At 35.4% G+C, this 26,201-nt stretch overlaps 1 protein-coding gene across 1 annotated transcript in view; it reads left to right on the top strand.

Annotated features, from left to right (window-relative positions):
- Window positions 1–26,201, top strand: part of DNAH7 (dynein axonemal heavy chain 7) — a 277,547-nt gene that overhangs the window by 141,406 nt on the left and 109,940 nt on the right. Inside the window, exons 33-42 of the mRNA XM_056111947.1 lie at window positions 861–992; window positions 2,142–2,366; window positions 7,560–7,757; window positions 10,018–10,173; window positions 11,069–11,237; window positions 15,458–15,584; window positions 16,507–16,726; window positions 18,211–19,083; window positions 20,999–21,228; window positions 25,133–25,463. Coding sequence (XP_055967922.1) covers window positions 861–992; window positions 2,142–2,366; window positions 7,560–7,757; window positions 10,018–10,173; window positions 11,069–11,237; window positions 15,458–15,584; window positions 16,507–16,726; window positions 18,211–19,083; window positions 20,999–21,228; window positions 25,133–25,463 — 2,661 coding nt within the window. The remainder of the gene's footprint in view (window positions 1–860; window positions 993–2,141; window positions 2,367–7,559; window positions 7,758–10,017; window positions 10,174–11,068; window positions 11,238–15,457; window positions 15,585–16,506; window positions 16,727–18,210; window positions 19,084–20,998; window positions 21,229–25,132; window positions 25,464–26,201) is intronic.

Genomic DNA, 26,201 nt, shown 5'->3' with positions numbered 1-26,201 from the left:
CCATGACGTATTCGATATGCCAAACACAGTAACAAATCTCAATGTTACTGGGCCCGCTCGAGCAAATCGATGAACAACGGGAGGACAGTGACAGTGAATTTGTTATACTGTAATATCAGTTACAGTTCCATCCATAGTCTAAAACTCAGTTGTCATTTCTGCCTGCTTCTTCTGAACCAGTGGTTGAATATTAAGTCAGATACTTGTAATTTTAGGTCATCTATTTCAGAGAGTTAATTTTTACATGTTACTCATGAAATACATGACTAAAGGTTGAAGAGAAGACCTTGAAGGGGAAGAGACAAATATTTACCCAGAACTTGCTGTGTTTCTAGGAACTATATGTTATTTGTTTTATAAACTGTCATTCTGAGACTCAGAAAAGTAAAACTCAGAACTTCAGCAATAATTTTTCTCTTCAAGATTTGAAAATATTTTTTCTATATTGAATTTAAGAATTGATTTAAGGATATTCTAAAATGAGTTACATTAAGAATGTTAGACAAGCACATTGCCTTCTCTGAAATATTCTTTAGTGTTTTGGTTTCTAATTGGCTATAGTAAAAGATACACATCTTTGATTGATTCAACCAGATAGTTAACAATAAATTTTTTAAATTTTAAAGTTCAGCCTAAAAGTGGTTAAGAGAGTATATGTGACCTAGAGGTGACATCCCTGACGTACTTGGAAGTTACTGTGCCTCAGATTTCCTGTTTTGAACAAATTTCCAGAATTATAACAAGTGTTCTTCTCAATAGAAATTCTGATGGTTGAATTATATCAATTTAGTTCATAGTAAGTGATATTTTAATTAGTGCATAATTTAATTTGCTTTTTGAATGTTTAAAACTATTTTCAGGAATTATCTCCTACTTCAGATACAAACTTAGTCCGAAGTCTAATGAATCTAGTTGACTGTTTCATGGATGAATTTACAGATGATGTCAAAGTAAAAGATAGAGATGATCGAGAAGTTTTTTCTTTGCTTGAGGTAAGGTCCATTGATCTTTATCTTTTATAATAGAAAGACATATAATGCTCCCCCAATGCTTCCTAATTAATGATCCCAATTACCTCCTGGAATTGGATGTTGTATGATGAGTAGTACCTGAACAGGGAGGAAAAAAAAACTGTTCAATACAGGTGCTATTTTATGTAATCAGTGGTCAGTGTCATAAAAATATTCATGTATCTTGATTGTAGGAACCATAGAGATTTTTTTTGTAGATGCCTGTCTGTTTTGGAAAGTTAACTAAAAATGTGGTATATTTTTATATCATTATTGTCACATCTGATTAGATATTTTAATGATAGCTTATTTTCATATGAACACTTAAAACATAGATAAAATATTTAATTGCCCTTGAATATTCTTTAATGAAAGATTATGTGTTGCCACAGGTAGTATTTTCTAATGTATCAAACATTTATTCTTATTGATTATATTTTATGGAGTAAATTAATTTTAAATTTTCAAATTGATTTTCATTTTTATTATTTTCAGAGAGACAGTGTATGGGTAGATGAAACAGTCAAGGTAAAGTTCAGCGTGGCTGTGAACATAGTAAAGACAACTATATTTGACAGTAAAAGGGGTATTTGATTTTAAAACATAGAACCAGATTTTCTCACTTAGTGGTGTGTTATATTATCTAACCTATTTCTTCTGCCTGAATCTAGTGTGAAAATAGTTTGCAGACTGGCAGTTCTCAATAGCAATCAATGCTCAGATAATTATTTAATTTATAAATAAAAGAATATTAATTTCTTCCATTTTAAAGTTGTAGAATTTAAGATATATAGTGCAGGTTGATTATTCATTATTAAAATAATATTTTATATTTAATAAATAACTAGCTCAATTAAAATAATTTCAGGGTCCTGATATTTAATTACACTATTCTGATTTACCTACCCTAAGATTTCACTATGGCTCAAATTTATCTATAATATTGTACTATTTTCTCTGATATATTTTACAAAACAGGCAATTTGATGTTAGAAAATCCTAAAATAATATATTATTTATGTAACAGTTTATTATTTTTCAGAGATAAAATATGGCTGATCTGATTTAAGCTTCAACATAGATTAAAGTTGCTTTTTAATCGTACTCTATCAACCTATCTCTCAAATGCAGGGCATTTTTATCTTTTCATTGATATGGTCCATTGGTGCTTCTTGTAAAGATGATGATCGGTTGAGATTTAATAAGATTCTTAGAGAACTAATGGATGGCCCAATTTCAGATATTACTCGAGATAAGTATAAAATACTGAGTGGCATGGAAGAAATTACTACAAAAGCACTAACAGTTCCATTTCCTGAAAAAGACTTAATTTATGATTATCAGTTTATCACTGAGGTAAGAGTTCTGAAACAAGATTTACAGTTGCTTTCCGACAGTCTCCTCCCAGATACACAGAAAATAATGGCTCTGTAAGCACAGCGCCACCATATTTTCCCTCACGAGGTAGTATGGGGAAGAGCAAGTACACTTTCTTTGGAGTCAGACACACCTGGATATGAATCATTGTAAAGCTGCTTTCTGCCTATGTAGCATTGAACTTGTTATCCAATCTCCCTGAATCATATTTTTCCCATTGATAAAATGAGATAATAATGACCAGTGAATCAGTTGTAGCCTCTAAATAAAATTGCACATTATGAAATTAGCCAAAAATAGACAAATTTTATTCGACACCTCTTGGAGATTTGTGATAAATGTTAGAATATCGCAGGCTCTAAAGAAGTTCTGTGAAAATACAGCTAGACCAGTGTTAATTCAGTACTTCCCAATCTGATTATATAATAAAACCTGAAGAATTTCTCTATGTCTCTATCTATGTATCTATCTATCTATCTATCTATCTATCTATCTATCTATCTATCTTTTGTCTGTTCGTCCTCAATATCCTTCTCCTTTAAGTACTGTATTGAATAAAAGGTTTAGGACTACATATTACTTAAATATGTATACATGTGAATGAAATTTGGATTATACAATAACTACAGTGGGTAGTTATAGTGAATTATCTTTCCTTAAAGTGACTATCTTTCTATCTCGCTATTTATTTCTCTTTTCAGACCATTACACAGCTGTTTATTATTGGATTTCAGTCATACAATATTCCAACATCCATCCCTCCACCAGTGTACATTTCCCAGCACCAGTGTCCCCAGGTTCCCTCCCATCACCCCCACCTCCTGCCCCCTGCCTTTGCAATATTGATATTTAAAGGTTATCAAAAATGTCCCTTATATAACTCTCAGATGTTGTCCAGCATGATCATTTCCAGCTATTATTGTCATAGCAGTCTCTTCTCTGTCTTACCTACCTTCAGGCATACACACACCTGTGGTTAGTTCCAACCACTGACCAGTCCTTATAACCCCTCTTTTCCATGGCCATGGATATTATTCTTCTAGAATATATATATATATATTTTTATATAACGCGAATGAATTCAGTCATTCTATATCTGTCCTTTTCCTTCTGACTCATTTCACTCATTGTGATACTCTCCATCTCCCTCCATTTGTAGGCAAATTTCATTCAGCTGCGTGACATCTTATTATCTAGATCTTACTCTGGAGAACTTGGCAGGTTACCAACAGTATCTTGCCCACAGAGCAGAGTCTGCAAAATCCCTGTGGCATATTCAATATGCCAAAAACCAGTAACAATGATGGGTCTCATTCTCCTGACCCTGAATGAGCCTCGAATGTGGCACTTTTTAAAAACTCAGGGTTAGGACAAAGGAGACGTTACTGGGGCCTGCTCAAGGCAATCGATGAACAACAGGATGACAGTGATATAGTGATACATTTTCCTGATAGCTGCATAATATTCCATTGTGTAGATGTGCCATAGTTTCTTTATCCATTCATTTGTTCTTGGGCACTCAGGTTGATTCCATATTCTGGCTATGGTGAATAGTGCTGCAATGAACATAGGAGTGCAGATGGTGTTTCTGCTGTGTGTTTTGGGGCCCTCAGGTATATTCCCAGAAGTGGTATTGCTGGGTCAAATGGGAGCTCAATTTCTAGTTTTTTGAGAAATGTCCATTTCTCAAAATGTTATTTTCCAAAAAGGCTGGACCAGTTGGCATTCCCACCAACAGTGAAGGAGAGTCCCTTTCTCCCTACATCCACTTGTGGTCTTGTTGTTTTTGGATGTGTGACATCCTCTGTGGTGGTTTTTTTTTGATATCTCGTTGTTTTGATCTACATCTCCCTGATTATTAGTGATGAAGAGAATTTTTTCATGTGCCTTTTTGACCATTCGAATTTTTTCATTGAGAAAGTTTCTGTTCTTTTCATCACCCTGTTTTCTGATGGGATTAGATGTTTTCTTGTAGAGTTCAATCAGTGCCTTGTAGATCCTTGATATTAACCTCTTCTCAGAAGGGTATTGGGTGAATATCCTTTCCCACTCTGTAGGCTGTCTTTGTATCCTGGTCACTGTTTCTTTTGAGGTACAGAAGCTTCTTAGTTTAAGATAGTCCCATTTGTTTATCTCTGTTTATACTTGCTTGGTCAGTGGCATTTTATCTTTGAAGATACCTTTAGCGTCAATGTAGTGGAAGGTTTTGCCAAACTTTTCTTCAGTATACTTTATGGATTCTGGTCTGATGTTGAGGTCTTTATTCTATTTTGATCTGACTTTTGTGCATGGTGTTAAGTAGAGGTCTGAGCATATTTTTTTGTATGTACCTATTCAGTTTTGCCAGCACCATTTGTTAAAGAGGTTTTCCTTGCTCCACTTTATGTTTCTTGCTCCCTTATCAAAGATTAGATGATCATATATTTGAGGGTGTCTGTCAGGATATTCACCCCTATTTCATTGGTCTGCAGATCTGTCATGGTATTCCAATACCATGCTGTTTTAATTATTACCACTTTGTAGTTCAGTTTGAGCTTGGGGAAGGTGATGCCTCCCATTTTTGTTCCCCAAGAATTGCTTTAGCTATTCATGAGGGATTGTTTTTCCATATGAATTTCAGGAGTGTTGATCAATATATTTGAAGAATTTCATGGGTATCCTTATAGGGATCGTATTGAATCTGTATAATGCTTTGGGAACTATTACCATTTAGACAATGTTAATTCTCCCAATCCATGAGCAGGGGATGTGTTTCCATTTTCTTGCATCCTCTTTTATTTCTTGAAGTAGCGTTTTGTAGTTTTCTTTGTAGAGGTCCTTTACCTCCTTAGTTAAGCTGATTTCCAAGGTACTTGATTTTCTAAGGCATGATTGAGAATGGGATTTTTTTATATCCCTTTTTTTCTCTCATTATTTGCACATAGGATAGCCATGGACTTTTGGGTATTGATTTTATAGCCTGCGACTTTACTATACAAGTCTGTTGTTTCTTGGAGTTTCTTGGTAGAAGCTTTAGGATTCTTTAAGTATAGTCATCTGCAAATAGATCTCACTGTTCCTTTAGCAAACTTATTTTTCTAAAGCACTTGTATTTTCTGTCATCTAGATTGACCATAGCAATTGACTAGTCATGGACATCAAGCTGTTTCATGTTTTAGTTTTTCTCTGGTAAATATTCCTGTGCAAAAGTCATAATCTACATGAGCTGGTATTTCAGAAAATTGCCATAAAAGTAATATTTTAAGTATGGCTCTTGCCAACCACCTCAGAAGAAATTCTTCATCTTGCCAACTACCAGATACTATCTTAACTTTGCTAATATTTTTCAAGTTATTTGAAATATTCTGCATTTTCAGAGTACAGTTTATTAAGCTTTTTTTCACAATCATTTATTTCATTTCCTTTTGTGGAAAAATTTTTTAAGTGATGCTCTGGAGGTTCAGGGGTCCTATCCACAATTTCAGAAAACCAGGCTTGTGGTTCAGTGAGAGCTCCGAGAATGCAGTGCTGCTCAGTGCCTGTGGTGCCGGATTGCCTGGGTTGCCCAGCTGCACCTTGGGGTTTCCAGGGCTACGCCCAATGTTGTTTAGGACCTCCAGGCCTGTACCCAATAAAGGCCCAGGAGACCATATAATGCAGAGTTGACCCCCACAGTCATTTCTATTTTACTTCATAACAAAATAGGTACTATAACACTAGATAATTGGGCTTAGAGATATTCCATGATTTTCCCAGGATCACACAGTCTCTAAATCATTGTCCATTCCAGATTTTCTGTTTATTAATTGTTACTTCCCTATATAGGAACAAAAGAGTCATGGTTGAAGAGGTTATAAAGAATATGGAAAGATCAATAATTCTTTATCAATTCTAGTAAGCCTAGAATTGAAATTCTAGAAATTTCTTTGCTTATAATTTTCAGGCAAATATGAAATCAACTTTCTCAAATGTATATTATATATACAATACTGATCCAGGTGACAAAAATGATATCCCCAATAAGTTGCTAAGTGACTTCAGAAGAGTCACTTAGTATTTTAAAACAAAGGAATGCTGTGTTGTCAAGATCCACAGACCTATAGCATATTTTAAATTGGTACCTTCTTCAATGAAACTGGGTTTGAGAACCTGTGAAAGATATAAATAAAGAATGGTCTGAATTATGATGTGATGGAATTGAATTAGATTCTGTAAGAATAGAGAGGGGAGTAGGGTCAGCAGTGTTTTTCTAAGGAAATAGTAAGGTATTTTTAAATTTTGTTATATTATCACATCAAATTCAAATATTAGTTTGTAAGTAACCGCACACAAAGATACAATATATTGTTAATTCTAACAAAAATCTCATTAAGTTTTATTTGTTTTAGAGATTTATTGCAGAAAAAATTGATATAATTTACCATACTGATTTGTGCACTTAAAGTGGTTGAAGGTAAATTTTGTTTTTTTGACTCCAGTTAAAAAAGAGTATTGTCTGAAATGATACGCTGTTATTTTAAGTCTCATAAATATCAAATAACATACAGTTTACATCCTACGTAACATAAAATTCTGTATTGGCTAGGACTTATTAAATAAAATTCTTTGCTTTTTATCACAATGATTAGTTTCAGTACCATTAAAGCATCTAATATTGGATTGTCACTGTCACTGTCCTCCCGTTGTTCATTGATTTGCTCGAGTGGGCCCAGTAACGTCTCCATTGTGACAATTGTTACTGCATTTGGCATATTGAATACGTCACGGGTAATTTGCCAGGCTTTGCTGTGCAGGCGAGATACTCTCGGTAGCTTGCCAGGCTCTCCGAGAGGGGCGGAGGAATCGTACTCGGTTCGGCCTTGTTGGCGGCTTGCAAACACCCTGCCTGCTGGGCTGTTGCTCCAGCAGTAATATTGGATTAAGATAACTAATTTGTGGGTTGACCTCTTCCTTGCTATTAAAAATACCATATCATGACATTTCAATTAATTCATATCAAAGCTCAGTGTATCTTTAGTTTACATGAAAGGTTTTGTTTTTCAAACTCATGGTCAAGTTTTTTTAAAGGCTGAAAACGTGTGTAAATATCTGAGCTGTAGCTCCTGATTTGTTTTTTTTCTAGTGTCATATGAATATAGAGCTTTTAAAAGAGTATTACAATGAAATACTCATAGTTTATTTGTCTGTTATTAGGGAATAGGAAGATGGGAACCATGGATAAAAAAATTGGATGAGGCTCCTCCAATTCCTAAGGATGCACAATTTAATGAAATCATTGTACCAACTCTGGACACAATTCGATACTCTATGTTAATGAGTTTGTTGACTACTCATCAAAAGCCTTCAATATTTGTAGGACCAACAGGAACTGGAAAGAGTTCTTATATTATTGTAAGTATCATGAAGCTCTCCATATTTAACACGCATAATATTTCTAAGAATATTATTTTTAACTACCTTGAATTGTCAATATTAATATCTCAAATACTTTTGATCTGGGAGTAGTCATAGAGAATTTTTATATAGTAAGCTAATAATTTTAGAAAATTGACTAAAATTTAATATAATTTTAAACTTGAATTGTTGAGGCATCTGTTTAGGTGTTTTAGTAAGAATAACTTCTTCAAGATAAAGAATTTTATATATCTTGAAAAGTATGATTAAATTTAATAATTTTTAGTTAATATATGAAATTTTTCTGTGTGGTAATGAGATTTATTTTTATTATGATTACTTGATTAAGACCTGTTATGTGTTAAGGCAATTCCAGTTGCTGTAACAGATAATGTACAAATATTGATAGTTTATACAACAAATCATCTCTGGAATTTTGATTATCTATGTTGATCAAAGATCAGTTCATGCTTCTAGTTTCATATTTCTAAGAATAGATAGGTGAATGGAACTTGTAGTAAGTGAGCAGTAACTAGCCTTTCACATGGCAAATAAGTACAAATTTCTCCAAGATTAACTGAATAATGTGGAAGTTTTTGTGACCATGAACCTCTTGGAAGTGCCTTCTAGATGACTATACCCACAATGAGGGGATCCATTAATAAAATAAAATATATGAACATGGGTCAGAGCGATGGTACAGGGTTTAAGTCTCTTCCCTTATCTCTGAGCACAGAACCTGGAGTAAACTCTGAGCACCACTTGATGTGGTCCAATGCCTCATTGCCCTTGAAAGTGGCAGTGTGCAGGTTAGAGAATCATGCAATGTATTTGTCATTGTGAAGTATCTAAAGAAATTCCTTGTCTGCTCCACTCAGAACAAGCAAGACAATTAGCCATGAGGAAACCTCAGCAATGCTGATGAACTAGATTCTTGGCTGCTCTTCCTTTGACCCTACTCATTATCCAGCCCTAGGGCAGTAAGTAGTCAGAAAGTAGCACATGAAGTGTGAAGGAATCTTCCATATTAGAAGTTAAGAAATAGAGAATTGGCGTGATTAGAGATAGTTGCTGAAGACAAAGCCTTTTTCATTTGTACTCACATTAAATTCAACCCAAGCAATAAATCTCCCAGATTAAAAAAACAACAACAACAACAAAAATCACCCACAAGATTGAGGATATTCTTTGCATCTTACTTTGTTAGTTTTTTTTCTACTTGATAGGTTGTAAATATTTTTTCTGGTTCATTATACTTATACAAGATGAGTGATATGGGGCTGGAGAGATAGGATAGCCAGTAGGGCACTTACTTCCACATGGCCAAACCTAAAGTGATCCCTGACATCATATATGGACCCTGAGCTTGTCAGGATTAACCCCTGAACACAGAACCAAGAGTATGCTTTGAGCACAGAGCTGGGTCTGGGTCTGGTCCCTGTGCTTATATATATATATATATATATATATATATATATATATATATGCATGTGTATGTATATTTACACATACACATACATATAATCCAGCATATTGCTTAAGATTCATTATAGTTGCACTTTATTTTCAGCAAAGTATAACTATTTTGTTTTAGCATCCTAACTTATAATGGATAACTTGGTATATAAATGAAAGAAAGTAAGCTATGTAACATGAACATTGGGAGAGAAATGTCAAATGGCAGCCTGTCCCATCTGTGCAACCTTAAACAAGTTTATCAACCTGAACAAGTTTCTCAACATTAAACAAGTTTCTCTATGACTGCAGGTTTAGAAGAAATGCACCACTCTGCATGGTGGTTTTAGAAATAGCAGAAGCTGTATGCATGGGATGAATAAAGAGGCTTAATTGTCATGACAAGTTTTATTTCTATTGGTTTAATCTTTTCACATTATCAGGACGGTCACGGTCATGGTCACGGTCCTCCTGTTGTTCATCGATTTGCTCTAGCGGGCCCAGTAACGTCTCTATCATGAGACTTGTTACTGTGTTTGGCATATTGAATACATCACGGGTAGCTTGCCACGCTTTGCCGTGAGGACGAGATACTCTCGGTAGCTTGTCGGGCTCTCCGAGAAGGGCGGAGGAATCGAACTCAGGTCAGCCACGTTGGCTGCGTGCAAGGCAAAAGCCCTACCCGCTGTGCTATCGCTCCACTGAGTTTAAATTTGAGACTGTCAAGAATGATGCTTAAGTTTATTTTGAAATGTTTAAAAATAATTTCTATTCTGGCTCATTTTATTATGTCCTTTTACAGAATTTTCTTTTAAATCAACTCAGTAAAGAAACCTACAGACCTCTACTCATTAACTTCTCAGCACAAACCACAGCATCTCAAACTCAGAATATTATCATGTCAAAACTGGACAAAAGAAGAAAAGGAGTTTTTGGTCCACCTTTGGGAAAACGAATGGTAATAGATCTTTTTTTTACACATAGGACAGGCAATGATCCTATTCATGTACATTATGAAAATAAGGAAAGCAGACATACCAGAATACTGATTGGTAAACGATTTGATTACTTATTCTCTCATTAAAATTTTTTTCCTTAAGGCTGGAGAGACAGTACAGCCAGTAGGTACTTGCTTTCATGAAGCTAACCTGAGTTCATGGTATAGCAAGCCCTGCCAGGAATGATTCCTAAGAGCATAGCCAAGTGTAAACCCTGAGTACAGTCATATGTGTTCTCCACGCCCCCTCCCCCAAGATTTTTTTTTTATTATCACAGTCTTTGTTGCTTGTTTTTCTAGTTTAATATTAGTTCTGTTTTTTTTTTAAACAACTCAGTTGTCACTAAACTTAGATGGGTTCCTCTACAATTCCTTCACAATTCAGAGGTTATAATCATTTAAAAATAGCATGCTCTCACTAATTTTCATGTATTGAAATTGTATAACAACAAAGACAAGGCAAAATGATAAATGAAAGTACTAATGGCTCCTTAGCTATTAATGTATAAAGGTTAGTAGTGAAAAAACATCACTAACCTTAGAAGCATGAGTGCTCAGGGATGTTGTTCTTGATTTGAGAAGACAGCACTCCTGAAGCTGGAGACCTGGGTTCGGTCCCCAGAAATCCATATGGCCCCCATTACCTTTCAGCTGTAATTCTGGAGCTCAGAGCTAGGAGAAATCCATGAGATCACTGGGTGTGGCCCAAAAACAAAACAAACGAAGAAAGCATCACTTTCTAAAAATATACTCTATATGAAAGCAATCTAATTCTTTGCCTCAACATTGTTTATACAATATGGTACCATATTAAGTTGTTATCGTTTTCTAATACCTCTTTTCCCTTTGTTCTCAGGTTGTCTTTGTAGATGATGTCAATATGCCTGCTCGGGAGGTATACGGTGCCCAACCTCCCATTGAATTACTTAGGCAGTGGTTAGATCACTGGAATTGGTATGACCTAAAAGATTGTTCTATGATTAAACTAGTGGACATACAAATCTTGTGTGCTATGGGACCTCCAGGTACATTTTCTGAGTTTGTGATAATTCATTTGGAAAATCATTCTAGTTGTGTCTAAAAAGCTCATTGAGGGGCTGGAGTGATAGCACAGTGGGTAGGGCGTTTGCCTTGCACGCGCCCGACCCGGGTTCAATTCCCAGCATCCCATATGGTCCCCTGAGCACCGCCAGGAGTAATTCCTGAGTGCAGAGCCAGGAGTAACCCCTGTGCATTGCCAGGTATGACCCAAAAAGCAAAAAAATTAAAAAATTAAAAATTAAAAGCTCATTGAAGGGAAGTTGACACTGATAGTAGGGTCAGTGATGGAACATTGTAAGTAAAAAACCCAAAATGAATAATTTTGTAACTCATGGTGATTTAATAAAATAGAATTTTGGAAAAAATAAAGAACTGTGATTTACAAAGTTATTGATTAAAAAAAAGAAACATAAAGACCCAGTTTTCCTATAATTAAAAAACAAACTCACAAAACAAGCTATACTTGACTTAGTCTTATAATGAGTTCCTCCTTTCTGGGGAATTTCTTTTTCTTCCTCTTTCCAATAAAAGTTTATGTTTTCTAAAAAGAAAAAAAAGAGTTCATTAGAGAAATATAGAGAAACCCGCTTTAGTAATTTGACTTGTAGGTTTTGTGTGTGTTTATTATGGATATGTGTTATGCCCGAAGAGAGTATTCCACAACCATCAGCATTGTAAAATTGATGGTCTTGGTTGAGACCAGTCTCTCCCCAACTCTTACAAATCATTTTTCTCCCATTTGCTGTGATATTTCTCCCCATTGCCTATTCCTGCATTCTGAATACCTGGAATCCCTTAGGGCAGTTCTACTTCATTTATTAATGTTTCAGCTGAATAAAATGTCTCTGCTTCAGACATCATTTTTCTTCTACACTAGTAAAGTGCCTTTCTAATAAGTCCCTAGATTTATGTAGGCCATTGAGGGGAATTTAAACAAGACACAGCCCAAGAATTAGTCTTAATGATACTTTAATTTTTAAAATAAAAATTTATAAACTCAAAGGAATCTCTGTATAGAGAAAATTTAATAAACTTAAATATCTAAAATAGTTGACCCAACTTAACTAGACTTAAAAAATGTTTTAAAATTAAATCACCATGAGATACACAGACAGTTACAAAGTTATTCATGATTTGGTTTCAGTCACACAGAGTTCCAGTATACATTCCTTCATCTGTGTCCATTTCCCATCACCAGTATCCCTAGTTTTCTTTCCCACCCCTCCCCACCAGCCTGCTTCTTTGCAGACTCCTCTCTCTCTCTCTCTCTCTCTCTCTCTCTCTCTCTCTCCTTTTCTCTCTCTCAATGTGTGTATCTTGTTCTTCCTATGTTTCACTCTCTTTTCTCTCTCTTTGGGCATTATGTTTTGCTGAAAGTTTATCATAGTATGGAAGGGTTATCATGTATATCACTTTATCTCCTTTCAACACTTATTTTTTGTCCAGAGTGATAATTTCCAGCAATCATTGTCATTCTCGTCACTTCTCTGTCCTAACTTTCCTCCTCCCCAGATTTGAAACTTCCAATTATGGCAGCTACGTAGTATTACATTATCAGTGTACCATAGATTCTTTATTCAGTCATGTGCTCTAGGGCAGAAAGGTTGTTTCCAGATGATTCTGACTATTGTGAGTAGTGTTGCAATGAAAATAGAAGTGCAAATGGCTTTTTTGTATTGTTTATGGGCTCTTTAGAGTATATTCCCAGAATTGATATTGCTGGATCATATGGGAGCTCAATTTCTACTTTTAACTTCTTCCCCTGAAATATGGTATTTCAAAATTTGTTTATAATACCTTATCTTTTTATCAAGATTTTCTAAATTTATGAATTTGAGTGAGGAGGTGAGGAGGAGTTTAGGGTTATACCCAGGCGTGCTTGGGAACCACATGGTGCCAGCAATCAATCTAGGAAACTGCATGACAGTAGTTGCCTTAACCCCTGCACTATCTTTCCAACACCCTCAATATTATTCAGCATAAATTTCACAAAATATTTCGGGTACTAAAGTTTATATAAAACTGTCATAGTCAATTATAAATAATTTCAAACTTTAGTGTTCACCAAAATATAACCTAAAAATTCTGTTTTGTAATTCTTTTCATCTCTCAGACCTGTAATGTAGACAGGTTGCTGTGATTAAGTTGCTCTCAGCACACACTCCAGGTCACATCCAATTCTTTTTCTTTTCCTGTTTTCACTTTTGTAAAAAGAAAAAATGGATTATTCCATCTAAGTTGCCTCAAACTGCACAATTTCATATTTTCTCACATAGATGAGCAGAATTTTGTGGTGTTTATATACCACATTTTATGTATCCACACATCTGTTATTGTGTAGTTGGGTTGCTTTCGGATTTGGCTATTTTAAATAATGCTTTAATGAACACAAGAAGCCTTTAATTCATTTTGATTTAATCTTTGTGAATGGTATGAGATTGGATTCTAGTTTCTTTATTTTTTTTTTTATGAGACTGACCAGTTTTTTCTTGTGTTAAGTGAAGTGAGTTAGAAGGAAAAAAAAAGAAATACCAGATAATCTTGTTTATATTGTTAAATATAAAGGAACAAAGTAAGGAAATAGAGACTCCCCAGTGGAGACAAACACTGAGATATTGCCAACAGAACAATACATTGAAGCTCCAAAGAGAGGAAGTAGAATAGGGACTTTGAGACAGTGGTGGAGGGTTATTGGTACTTCGGTGGTGCAGTAGCATTGCAATTATAAAGTAGTAATATAAAAACTGCTGTAAATCATGTTGCCCTAGTAAAAATATTTGCTTCCAAAACAGTACAAATTTTTATAGTAAAATTCTAGTCAGACTAGTTAGATATCAAAAGTTTTGGATAAGATGATAATTAAAAACTACATAATCTTATGTTGGCAAGAGATTATATTTCATCTATTTTTAAAAATTAATGATCATAGATCTCAAACTTTAGTTTTTCTCTCCTTCACCTTCCAAGCCTGTCATTTATGTTGTATGCTAAATTTTTATGTTTCTTCATACATTCGGCAGAAAAGTAGGCCAAATCTGTGAGGTTCCTTTTCTCATAGGCTCAGTTTTCTAAAACTCATTTCAAAATGTTTGTATAAAAGGTTAAAAACAGACAGTAAAATCTATATGGTCCCTATCTTCTCTTTTACAGCCTGTTCACTTTCTTATACTTGCCTTGGTTAATTGCTCCTTGTTTTACGTTTCTAATTGCAAGACAAATGTCACTAGTTTGATCTATAGCCTCCCAGTCATGTAATTTTCACACATTATTTGTTTTTTTTTCAGTCAGCATAATATAATATGTGATAGAAACATATAATATGTGATGGAAACAAATATAGATCTGTCTCCTCTTAAACAGAAAAACCCATCCACAAGCCTGAGTGTTTTATGCATAATACATATTAGAGAAATGAAACACTTAAAATCACTTAAAGTTTTTATAGTGCTTTACAATGTTGTTTATTAATGATGTCTTTATGAAAATTTTATAATTTAATCTCTTTAAAAATCAAATGCTAGAGCCAGAGATTGAGAGCACAGTGGTTAAGGCATTTGGCTTCTATTCAGCTGATCACGGTTTGATCCCCGGCACCACGTGGTCATTCAGGCACTGCCTGGACACCCTCTAAACTCTCCTCTAAAAATCAAATGCTTTTGTATATTTTAAAATGATATTTATTGACATTATAAAATTATTTATTGTATTTTAAAATACAGGAAAGAAATAGGTACATGTAAAAGTTGTACTGAATTTTAGCCATGTTGGAGAATTGTAAGGTTAATTAGGTTCACCAGAGTAGTTTAAATATTGTCTATATTGTAATTTATATTACATAGTAATATTATTACATGTTAATGAGGATGTTTATACTTTAATGCTCTAAGTCATGAGTCATGGAGAAAGTGTCCAATTGCTTGCTGTCCAGTCTGATTCCTTTTGGTAGTAAAACCTCTACCCCATTATGTTTAACTAGTTTAATTCATTCAGATAATTTAAAAGGAATTTTGGGTTGGGGAAAACCTGTTTCAAGGTTAAGATTATCTGAACAATTGATTGTTCTTACTTTTTCTTTGTGCTATGAATTGGTCCATCTATCAAGATATTTTTGACTGGTTTTTTTTGCTTGATGTAGAAAATGCTAGATAAAATACCATATTATATTTGAAAATTATCATTAAGAGGTTTCCTTTTTAATATTCAGGTGGCGGTCGAAATCCAGTAACTCCTCGATACATGAGACATTTCAATATTATAACAATCAATGAGTTTAGTGACAAGTCCATGTTTACTATCTTCTCTAGAATTTTAACTTGGCATTTAAAAATATGGTAAGTTATTTACAGTTTGTTTCATGAGGGGGATACAAAACTCTTTTGAGCATAACACAGAAGGAGTTACTGTTAGAGTATGTTCTCTTAAAAAAAAAAAAGAAAAGAAATAAAATCCGGTCTTGAATTCTAGCCTAGAACTCCTTACAATGTTTTCTGCCAAGTGGTTTAAATTATTCATAGTTAATTCTTTTACCACTTTGTGTAATTATTACTACAAAGATATGACAAGTTTATCTTGTGACTTCGATAACCTCTAGAATAACTGTTCATCTGAGTATTCTGTTCTAAGCTGGGGAACCATTTCACACTAACTCTGGACTCTCATTGCTTCTCCTCAAGAGGTGAGAAGCAAAGGAGCAAAGTGGACCAGGACAGCACAAACTTTGGCTCCTTGATGTCCAGCCTTAAGCAATTGTCATTACTTGCCCTTTCTAGTGAATATAAAGGAGAAGGACAGAGCTGGTTCTGCATTATGCCAAAAATTAAAAAAAAATTGCTGAATAGATATTTTTTCCCTGGATTTTCTCTACCCTAATAATGCTGTTTCCTTTTTCATTCTGGCTCATTACTTGACTTTAAAGATTCTTTTTTTCCTTCTTTTTCTATATCCTTGTTTTCTTTGTTCCCTTTCTCTGAAAATATGTATTTACCAGTATCCTTTCAAGGATTTTATCAACATGTAATCAGTGCAACATAGAAAGTTGGGGGTTTGAGGATACAAAGTAATGATTGGAAAGTAGTTTTTGAATAAGTCAAAAATCTTTCCTTTTCAAAAGATAACATTATACTTTATATAAAAGATAATCTTATAAAATATAACAATTGATTTACTCAGAAGAAAATTTTTATGCTAATCTTCCTAAATGTTATTTAAGTATTCTCATTCTATATTTGCTAATATTTTTATTTAAATATTCAGTTATAAATTTCCAGAAGACTTTTTAGATTTGACAACACAAATTGTAAATGGTACAATGACTCTGTATAAAGAAGCAATGAAGAATCTCTTGCCTACTCCAGCTAAGTCTCACTATTTGTTCAACCTCCGGGATTTCTCCCGCGTAATTCAGGGTGTATGTTTGTCAAGACCAGAAACAGCAGAAACCAAAGAAGTGATTAAACGTCTTTGGGTCCATGAGGTAAATGTCTTTTTATAGAAATATAATAATTCAATAACCAAATATTTTACCATCTGAATTTAAAAAAGATTTAAGTATATTATTGAAATGTATTTAGTTCTTAGACATTAGGAAAGCTAGTAATCAAGATAATTTGGAAAACCACTAAGTGTAAAAATTACTGTGTTCCTTCTTTCTGTTGATTTATAGGATATTTTGAATTAGGTTTCTCATTGGGCTAATCTTCTTTAAATTTAATTCTTGTTAATGGAATTGACAATATAGAATGATGGCAAACCCTTGGCTTTTGATTAAAAAACTGAGATGAAAAAGAGTGGGGGTGGGGGATAAAGACTACAGGAAAAAATGCCTCACACAGTGAGATGGAGGAAAGGGAATTTAAGGAAGCAATCCTAAGGGGCAGGACTTTCAACATATGGAATGGGGAAGGAGGGACAGGTTAGAGGAAGACTCAGATAATTGAGGAAGTGACAGTCGTCATGGGACCCTCAGAGCACTTTGAAGAAATTATTATAATGGAGCAAGTTGAACTGTTTCTTGCAGTCTGATAATGTGTGCATATAGCCAGAATGATTTTTGTCAGTTGCTCTTTGCAGTGAGTTATGATAGCACAGCAGGTAGGGCATTTGCCTTGTATGCGGCTGACCTGGATTCGATTCCTCCGTCCCTCTCGGAGAGCCGAGCAAGCTACCGAGAGTATCTTGCCCGTACGGCAAAGCCTGGCAAGCTACCTGTGACATATTCGATATGCCAAAACAATAACAAGTCTCACAATTTGTTGTGAGACGTTACTGGTGCCCACTCGAGCAATCGATGAACAATGGGAGGAAAACAATAAACAACAAAAAACCAAGACAATCATTTCTAGAAAATATATTTAGAAACAATAATAATACCTATTGATTCACCAATAATTTAAAAAGTTAATTTTGAAAACTTTGTGCCTTAGAAAAAGAAAAGGAAGGGGCAGAGTGATAAGACAGCAGGTAGGGCACTTGCCTTGCATATAGCTGACCCAGGCTTAATGCCGGCATCCTATATGGTCCCCCGAACCTGACAGGAACGAGTCCTGAGCTCAGAGATAGGAGTAAGCCCTGAGCACAACTGCGTGAGGCCCCCAAACAAAAGACAAAGAAAAAAATGAAAAGAAACTTTAAAATTCTCAGGAACATTAGCATTAGGGGCAGACACCTTTAGTTTCTTTTTTTTCTCTAGATCTTAATACTCTTTGCATCTCTGTGATCTTTTTGTCACTTCAAATTACCTTTATTTATTGGTAAGTTGTTGAAACTTAGAGTAAGCCTAAGTATATATGATCAAAAATAATATTTTAAATAAATATTATTATGAGTTGATCCTGTTTGGATATACCATTAATAAAGCCCATACATTTTCTGAAAGTATTTTATACTCTTTGAGATTATGCCAGAAAGTAAAAAAAAATTTAAAGAATTAATTTCTAAATCTACTATAAAATTATACAGGTCCTTAGGGTGTATTATGATCGCCTTCTGGATAATGCAGATCGAAGTTGGCTGATAAGCTACATTCAAGAAATTTTGAAAAGTTATATGGATGAAGATTTTTCTGAGCTTTTTAAAAGTTTGGATTTTGATAAGGATGGCAATGTGGAAGAAGATGATTTGCGGAGCTTAATGTTTTGTGATTTCCATGATATCAAGAGGGAGGATACTAACTACAGAGAAATTGAAAATGTAGATAATCTTCGAGTAATAGTGGAAGCTCACCTAGAAGAATATAATAATATGAGCAAAAAACCCATGAACCTTGTTTTATTTCGCTTTGCTATTGAACATGTCAGCAGAATTTCCAGGATCCTGAAGCAGCCTCGCAGTCATGCTCTCTTGGTTGGTGTTGGAGGAAGTGGAAGGCAGTCTGTTACCAGATTAGCTGCCCACATGGCTGATGATGCAGTTTTCCAGGTTGAAATCACCAAGGGTTATGGGAATGTTGAATGGCGTGAAGATTTAAAAGTGATTTTAAGGAAATGTTCTGAAGGAGAGATGCACGGTGTTTTCCTGTTTACAGATACGCAGATTAAAAAGGAGTCATTCTTAGAAGATGTGAACAATCTGCTAAATGCTGGGGAGGTTCCAAATCTCTTTGCATTAGATGAGAAGCAGGAGATATGCGATAAAATGCGTCAGTTAGATCGTCAACGAGATAAAACCAAACAAACAGATGGAAGCCCTGTAGCTCTTTTCAACATGTTTATCGATCGATGTCGCAACCAACTGCATGTTGTCCTCGCTATGAGTCCTATTGGAGATGCATTTCGGAATCGTCTTAGAAAGTTTCCTGCTCTTGTTAACTGCTGTACAATAGACTGGTTTCAGGTATTAACTTGTGAATGATTGATCAGACTTCCACAAATGCTCAATGTCCATCATCATGATGAATTATATAATGAGTTATATAATCCCCTCAAAAATGTAGTTTAGTAAAATATTCTGGTCAATTACAAAATTATGATTTATAAGATCATCATATAGAAAATATTTTTCTATTATGGATATAATATATGGAATTACACATCTCAAAATATTTGTAGAAAGTTTTAGGACAATTTTATCATTGACATCCCTAACAGGAAGCTGCATACTGGTTGACTTTACTGAGGAAAATGGAGTGAAGGAATTGTTTGCAGAGGTGTAAGTAAGATTAAAGGAGCAGAGAGGGAGTGGTGGAACAATCAGGAAGTGATAGGAATAGGAAGTTGTTATTATAGTCACATGGAAAAGACCATAGATTAGAGTGCTATTAGAGTCTGAGGCTTTGGGAATTGGCCTGGCTCATAAGAACAGGTCCCAGAAGAACTCAGCACCTGCTATAATAGGCCGGCTATAGTGTCCCTCTCTCGTCCCATTCTTTAATCTGTCAATATCAGTCAAACCCAACAATAAGTCAGAGGGAAGAAAGTCAGAGTAACTGTTTTAGAAACTTCAGAATCATGAAGCACAGAACAGAACAGACAAGGATGTGTTATAAGAAATCTTTGGCTGTGATAGTGATACTGTACTGAGATCTAATTCAAGAATTTTTTTCCCCCGGAGGAATTTACACGGTCACTCTCTACCATCATTTCATGCTAGGGGTATTCATTTCGTGTAAGACTAATTTATTGAACCTTTGCTTTGTAGCAAGTCTAATTCTAAAAACTAAAAACAGTGGGAAATGAGAGCAACAAATCCTCTGTCCTGTTGAGATTACTTTTTACAGATGAATTGGGGCTGGGGGAAAATCCATCATATAATGTAGCTTAAAGGGAGTAGAAGGGTTTCTGGATAGAGAACTTTAAGATGAGACACGAAAGACAAAAAGTGTTACTATGGAGAGGATCTTTGCACAGATTGTGAACTGGTCAAGGAAAGAGTCTAAATAGAGGGAATGAGGGGTTGAGAGAAAATTAGAGTAATAAAAGCCAGTAATTGAGAAGGAAATAGTAGAGTGTGAAGATCAGAAATGTATGAAGGATTATATGAGGAAGGTCTATAAGTTGGTTTTAGACATATTGGGGAGTGTGGTGTTCTCTAATTTTTATTTTTAAAACATCACTTTAGCAGCTGATTAAAGCACATAAAGAGGGAGACTAGTTCTATGATATTTAAAATATTTTGGGTAGGTGATGACATAGTGACTTATGGAAACTTGAGAAAGGAGGGAAAGGATTTGTAATCCTTTTTAGTAATGGTGCTGTTGGACTTAAGTGTGGGCTGAAAAGGGGTTGAGGAAAAGAAGGTGCATCAGGGTTGATTCTTGCATTTTAGTTTGAACTGGATGGCAGATGGTAAAGTTGGGGATAATTGGAGGAGACAGGAACCATAATGGACTTAAAGATCTCCTTGATTTTGAAAGAACCAGGGGGATATTCTGGAGTTTGGGGAAGGATGATAACATCTACCTCAAAAAAATTTGTTGGAAGAATTAAGTGCAATGATACTGATGTAATGTCCACAAAAGTAGGCGTTCCATAAATTTAGATCCTTGCACCTGATAAGCAGATTTTGATTCCTGAAAGTACTGTGAAGAGTTAGTATTACATGAACTAACTACTAGCTCTATGTCCTAAACACACAAGTAATTTGCTTAGGGGAAAATTCCTCACTAAAGTGTTTTACTCCCATCCTGTCCCTCATACTTAGCTCTCCATGTTTACCATCCTTAATCTGGGAGTTGCACATTACTACAGACTACTATACAGACTCTTAGTAGTAATATAATGAAGCACTAAAGCATTTATCTTAAATTTAGTCATGGCCTGAAGATGCACTACAGGCAGTTGCCTCGCGTTTCTTGGAAGAAATTGAAATGTCAGAGGAAGTACGAGAAGGCTGTATCGACATGTGTAAAAGCTTCCACACATCTACTATAGAATTATCAACATCCTTCTATATTGAGCTTCAAAGATACAATTATGTGACTCCTACCTCTTATCTTGAATTAATCTCCACCTTTAAAATATTATTAAAGAAAAAAAGAAGGTAAAAATGAATCTCTAATCCAATAGAAACTTATTTCACACACATAATTTTGGGGTAGGAAATGAGAAGGGTTTTTTGTATTATTCTTTGTGTAGCTGCATTGTCTAGCACATTGTAAATGCATAATCAAATCTGTTGATGAAATGAAGGTATACTAAAAGTGAGACCCCAGGATACCCTGGCTGTGATATTAAGTGAATGCCAGAGTGAACAATTTCTCTGTAGCAAATAAGTTTCTTTAGCAACTGAAATTGAAAGACAATTATTCAATAAACATGGTCAGCTTTTCCTCTTTAAATAATCTCTCATCTGAAAATATTAATATATAATACAGTTTAACTATACAGTATATCCACATGCTATAGAAATTGTGAGGTATTTTATGTGCTTGATAGTGACTTTTACACCAAGAAAACATTTAAGAGTTTTTATTTATTCTAAAAATTAACATTCAATATATGATAAAATACAAAAACATTAAATGAAGTTAGAAATCTAGAAATTTTAATGATATTCCCCAAACCCCCTTTGGTCCATACTTGGAGGTGCTCAGGAACTACTTCTAGGGTCAATTCTGTCAGTACTCAGGGGAACAAAGTATGCAAACCAGCCTATGGTTGCTTTTTAGGAAGTTTGCAACTAATTTTTAGTAGTATTCAAAAAGCTAAGCAGTGCTTTATAGTGTTTATACATTTTTTAATGTTTTTATTTTTCCTTAGGGGGGTTAACATCAAACTTTTCTAGGTATTCAATTTATAAATTCAATAGGTAAAGGTAAAGGTAAAGGCCCTCCCGTTGATCATCGATTTGCTCGAGCGGGCCCAGTAACGTCTCCATTGGAGACTTTGTTGTTACTGTGTCTGGCATATCGAATACTCTCGGTAGCTTGCCGGGCTCTCCGAGAGGGGCGGAGGAATCGAACTCGGGTCGGCCATGTTGGCCGCTTGTAAGGTGAACGCCCTACCGCTGTGCTATCGCTCAAACATAAATATATAACAAGTCATAATTTTTCTATTTTCCATAATTGAGAAATTCACTAAAAATACAAATGTTAACTTTGTTACTCTATTGTCTAATCTATATTGGACCGCTGAAGCTGATCTGTTATGCTAACAGTGTTTCTCTGGGTAGGTAGTATGCCTCACTGGCATGAGGGTAGGACGCTGGGTGGATTCTGTTAGCCTCCCATGCAGTTGATAATCACTTTCAATTTACTCAGTTTGTTCTCTAAAAGAAAGCAGATTTTTTTCCTTAAATTTTTATTAGTGAAACACCATGAGGTACAGTTGTAGACTTACAAATTTTTGTGCATGGGTTTCAGTTATACAATGATCGAATACCCATCCCTCCACCAGTACCCATTCTCCACCACCACCAGTCCCAGTATCCCTCCAACCCCCTTCCCCCCATCCCACCCTACTACTGTGGCAGGGCATTCCCTTTTGTTATCTGTCTCCTTTTGAGTGCTGTGGTTTGCAAAAGAGACATTGAGTGGCAATCTTGTTCGAACTATAGTCTACTCTTATCACGCATTTCCCATCCTGAGAGGAACCTCCCAACACCCTTTATTTGGTGCTCCCTTCTCTATCTGAGCTGCCTTTTCCCCTAGAGTGTGCGGCTGTCCTCAAAGCCAGGGAGTAATCCTCCTGGTACTTATCTCAGCTATTCTTGGGTATTAGTCTCCTATTTTGTTGCTTTATGTTCCCCAGATGAATGCAATCAAAAATCATATTTTTCAGAAAAGGTACTGAGTGTTATTTTGTTTGTTTGTGTTTTCTGAAAAAATGGAATAGTCCATAAGTTTGGGAACCTCTGAGCTAAAATATCAAAATAAATATTTTAAAATGATAGACAGCAAATTAACATAGATCTCGAGATATAATTTTTTATTTTGAAGTGGAGTGACATGTAGTTTGAGTCACATCTGGTGGTGCTCAGAAGCTCTCTGATTCTGTGCTTAGAAGCGACCCCCATCGTGAGGGAATCTTGTCTGGTGCTGAGAATGGAAACTGAGGTTAGTAGGATGCAAGGCAGGCATCTTTCTGTTTTATTTATTTTATTTATTTTATTGGGGTCCATATCTGGCTGTGTTCAGGTCCAGCTCCTAACTCTGTGCTGAGGGATCACTCCGGGTAGGCTCAGGGGATTATATTTGGTGATGGGAATCAAACTCTGGTTGGCCGCATGCAAGGCAAGTGCCTTACCGGCTGCACTATTGCTTCAAAGAAGGCAAGTATCTTAATTCCTGTACTATCTCTTCTTTATTCATACTTTTACTTTGATTTGTCACATACTAGGACAGTTTATTCTAAATCTTCTATAGTTTTTTTGAAGAACCCTTTTTCATACTGTGATATTAGCAGACACGTCTCTGTACTCATAATGATTATTGTAGTGCATTTTGCATCTGGCAGATTACAGATTTCTTATTTGTCATGGTAGTTGGATAATACCATTAGTACTTTTTTATCTTCTTGGGGAAATAGCAGCTCCCATCCACAACTGCTTCTTCATGAGTTGGCGGAGTTTTATTACTTATTTGGCTCTCAAGATAATTTTTACATAGATATAATAATCTTTAGTTTTATGGAATCTTACTCTTCTTTTCCTCCAAATGTTTTGTCCAGGGGGATAAAACCTCCTGGAAAGTCTGATTAAATTTTGGATATCACTTATGGCTCTGAAGGTCATTCTAATGGGAAAAAGCTTATATAAAAAAAGATACATTAGAAAGTTGAAAGTAATCATTTTCTAGGCATTTTTGAAATGGTTTTATTTCCTTTCAAATTTTCTTCTGTTAAAAAAATCCCTTCCCTCAGTTAGAATTCCCACTCTAGTTTTTCTTCTCTTAATAGCTGAAAGCTGTAGATCACTATAGCTGGGTAGTCCTGCCACTAAAAGCAGATTATCAAGTCACCTACCAGGCAACCAGTGGGATCACTAGCAAGTGTTATGTAGGATGAACCATGATATTGAAGCTGCTTCATGCTGGCAGAGCGAGACCTTTCCTGTGCTAGTTCTATGGGAGTCCAGCTGAAACGGAACACTCAGATAATGTAATCTCCTGCAGATAGTCCTCTCAGTTCCCAATGCTGTCTTGTATTTGCTAACTCAGAGGCAATCTTTATGTGGCAAAAGCATGAGGCATTTCATCCCTTCTGAATGTCTGTTTTTTGTTTTTCTGTGATATTCTTTTCAGTGGTTATCTATTCCAGCCCTAGCCAGCAAAACACTCATTTGAAAAGCGTGACTTTTTGCCTATCAGGCTGGTTTAGTATCTATTCCAGTTTACTTTTTATAAGTTATTTCTAAAACATGACATTTTTGCTTTAATATCATATACTTGAATAAATTATTGTTTTCTCTGCATATGTTATATGGGGGCTGGAGCGATAGCACAGCGGGTAGGGCGTTTGCCATGCATGCAGCCGACCCAGGTTCGATTCCTCCACCCCTCTTGGAGAACCTGGCAAGCTACCGAGAGTATCTTGCCGGCACAGCAAAGCCTGGCAAGCTCTCCGTGACGTATTCAATATGCCAAACACTGTAACAAGTGTCACAGTAGAGATGTTACTGGGCCCGCTCGAGCAAATCGATGAACATTGGGAGGAGAGTGACAGAGTGAGAGTGATGTTATATGGAGAAGGAGAAGGAGAAGGAGTAAGAGGAGGAGGAGGAGGAAAAGGAGGAGGAGGAGGAGGAAAAAAGAAAGAAATACTATCTGCTTTTAGTTTTACACAATCCATTTTTCAGAGTTTACATATTTGATAAATTTTAATAACAGTGTAATTTTCTTACTAATCCTTTAGTTATGCCTTTAAAAAAAACCCCAAATCTCAAGAACACAATAGTTTTCTTAAGAAGGGACACGAGCCTCACAACTAACATATCTGTCTGATTTCAGTGAAGTAATGATGATGAAAAAGAGGTATGAAGTGGGTTTGGAAAAACTGGATTCAGCTGCATCTCAAGTAGCTTCAATGCAATTAGAATTGGAGGCCCTACAGCCTCAATTAAAAGTCGCTAGTAAAGAGGTTGACGAAATGATGCTAATCATTGAGAAGGAGTCTGTAGAAGTTGCCAAAACTGAAAAAATAGTCAAAGCTGATGAAACAGTGGCAAATGAGCAAGCTATGGCTGCCAAGGCCATCAAAGATGAATGCGATGCTGACCTTGCAGAGGCATTGCCAATATTGGAGTCTGCACTGTCAGCCCTGGATACACTTACAGCCCAGGTAAGAGCCCAGTGTGTTTGTACTAGAAGGCAGGTCATCTTTTTCACTCAAGAGGAAAACACTTGCCCTTGGGTGCAAATCCAGTCTGTCTCTCCAACTTAGTCTTTACACTTAAGGCAACTGAAATTGTTTTTCAATTGGATCTCTCATTCACCTGAAAATAAGAAATTCAGGTACGTAACTAATTCTCTTTTGGTTTTTTGAGCCATATCCAGCAATGGTAAGGGCTACTCCTAGCTCTGTGCTCAGGTGTCACTTCTGGTGATGCTTGGGAGACCAGATGGGGTACCAGGGATTGAATTCAAGTCAGCTGTGTGCAGGACAAGTGTCTTGCCTGCTTTACTATCTCTCCAGTTCCCTAAGACAATCCTTTTAAAAGAAGCTTCAAGATGTTATAACTTAACATAAAGACCTATTATTTCAATAACTTTGTTTAGCAGCTTTTCACTTCAATAATCACAGGGGCATAAGACCCACGTGCATATTTTAATTTCAAAGTTCACCTTTTTCATATTTTCACATTTTTTTAAGATTGGAGTACACTCTTGCAGTAGATGTGAGATATTTATTGTTGTTGCATATGATTGCTCAAAATGGAATAGGAATTACATTGTTAGATTTAATAATAGAACATCTTACCCTTAAAAAATTTAAATATAGAAGGGAACTATCTAAAGAAGAATATATAGGTGAATTTTGAAAAAATAGCTAGTACTGGGAATCTGGTTAATTTTTAAG

Source organism: Sorex fumeus, unplaced genomic scaffold (assembly GCF_029834395.1).
Source record: "Sorex fumeus unplaced genomic scaffold, SorFum_2.1 ptg000014l, whole genome shotgun sequence".
NCBI lineage: Eukaryota > Metazoa > Chordata > Mammalia > Eulipotyphla > Soricidae > Sorex > Sorex fumeus.
This window is presented reverse-complemented; position numbering and strand designations above follow the sequence as displayed.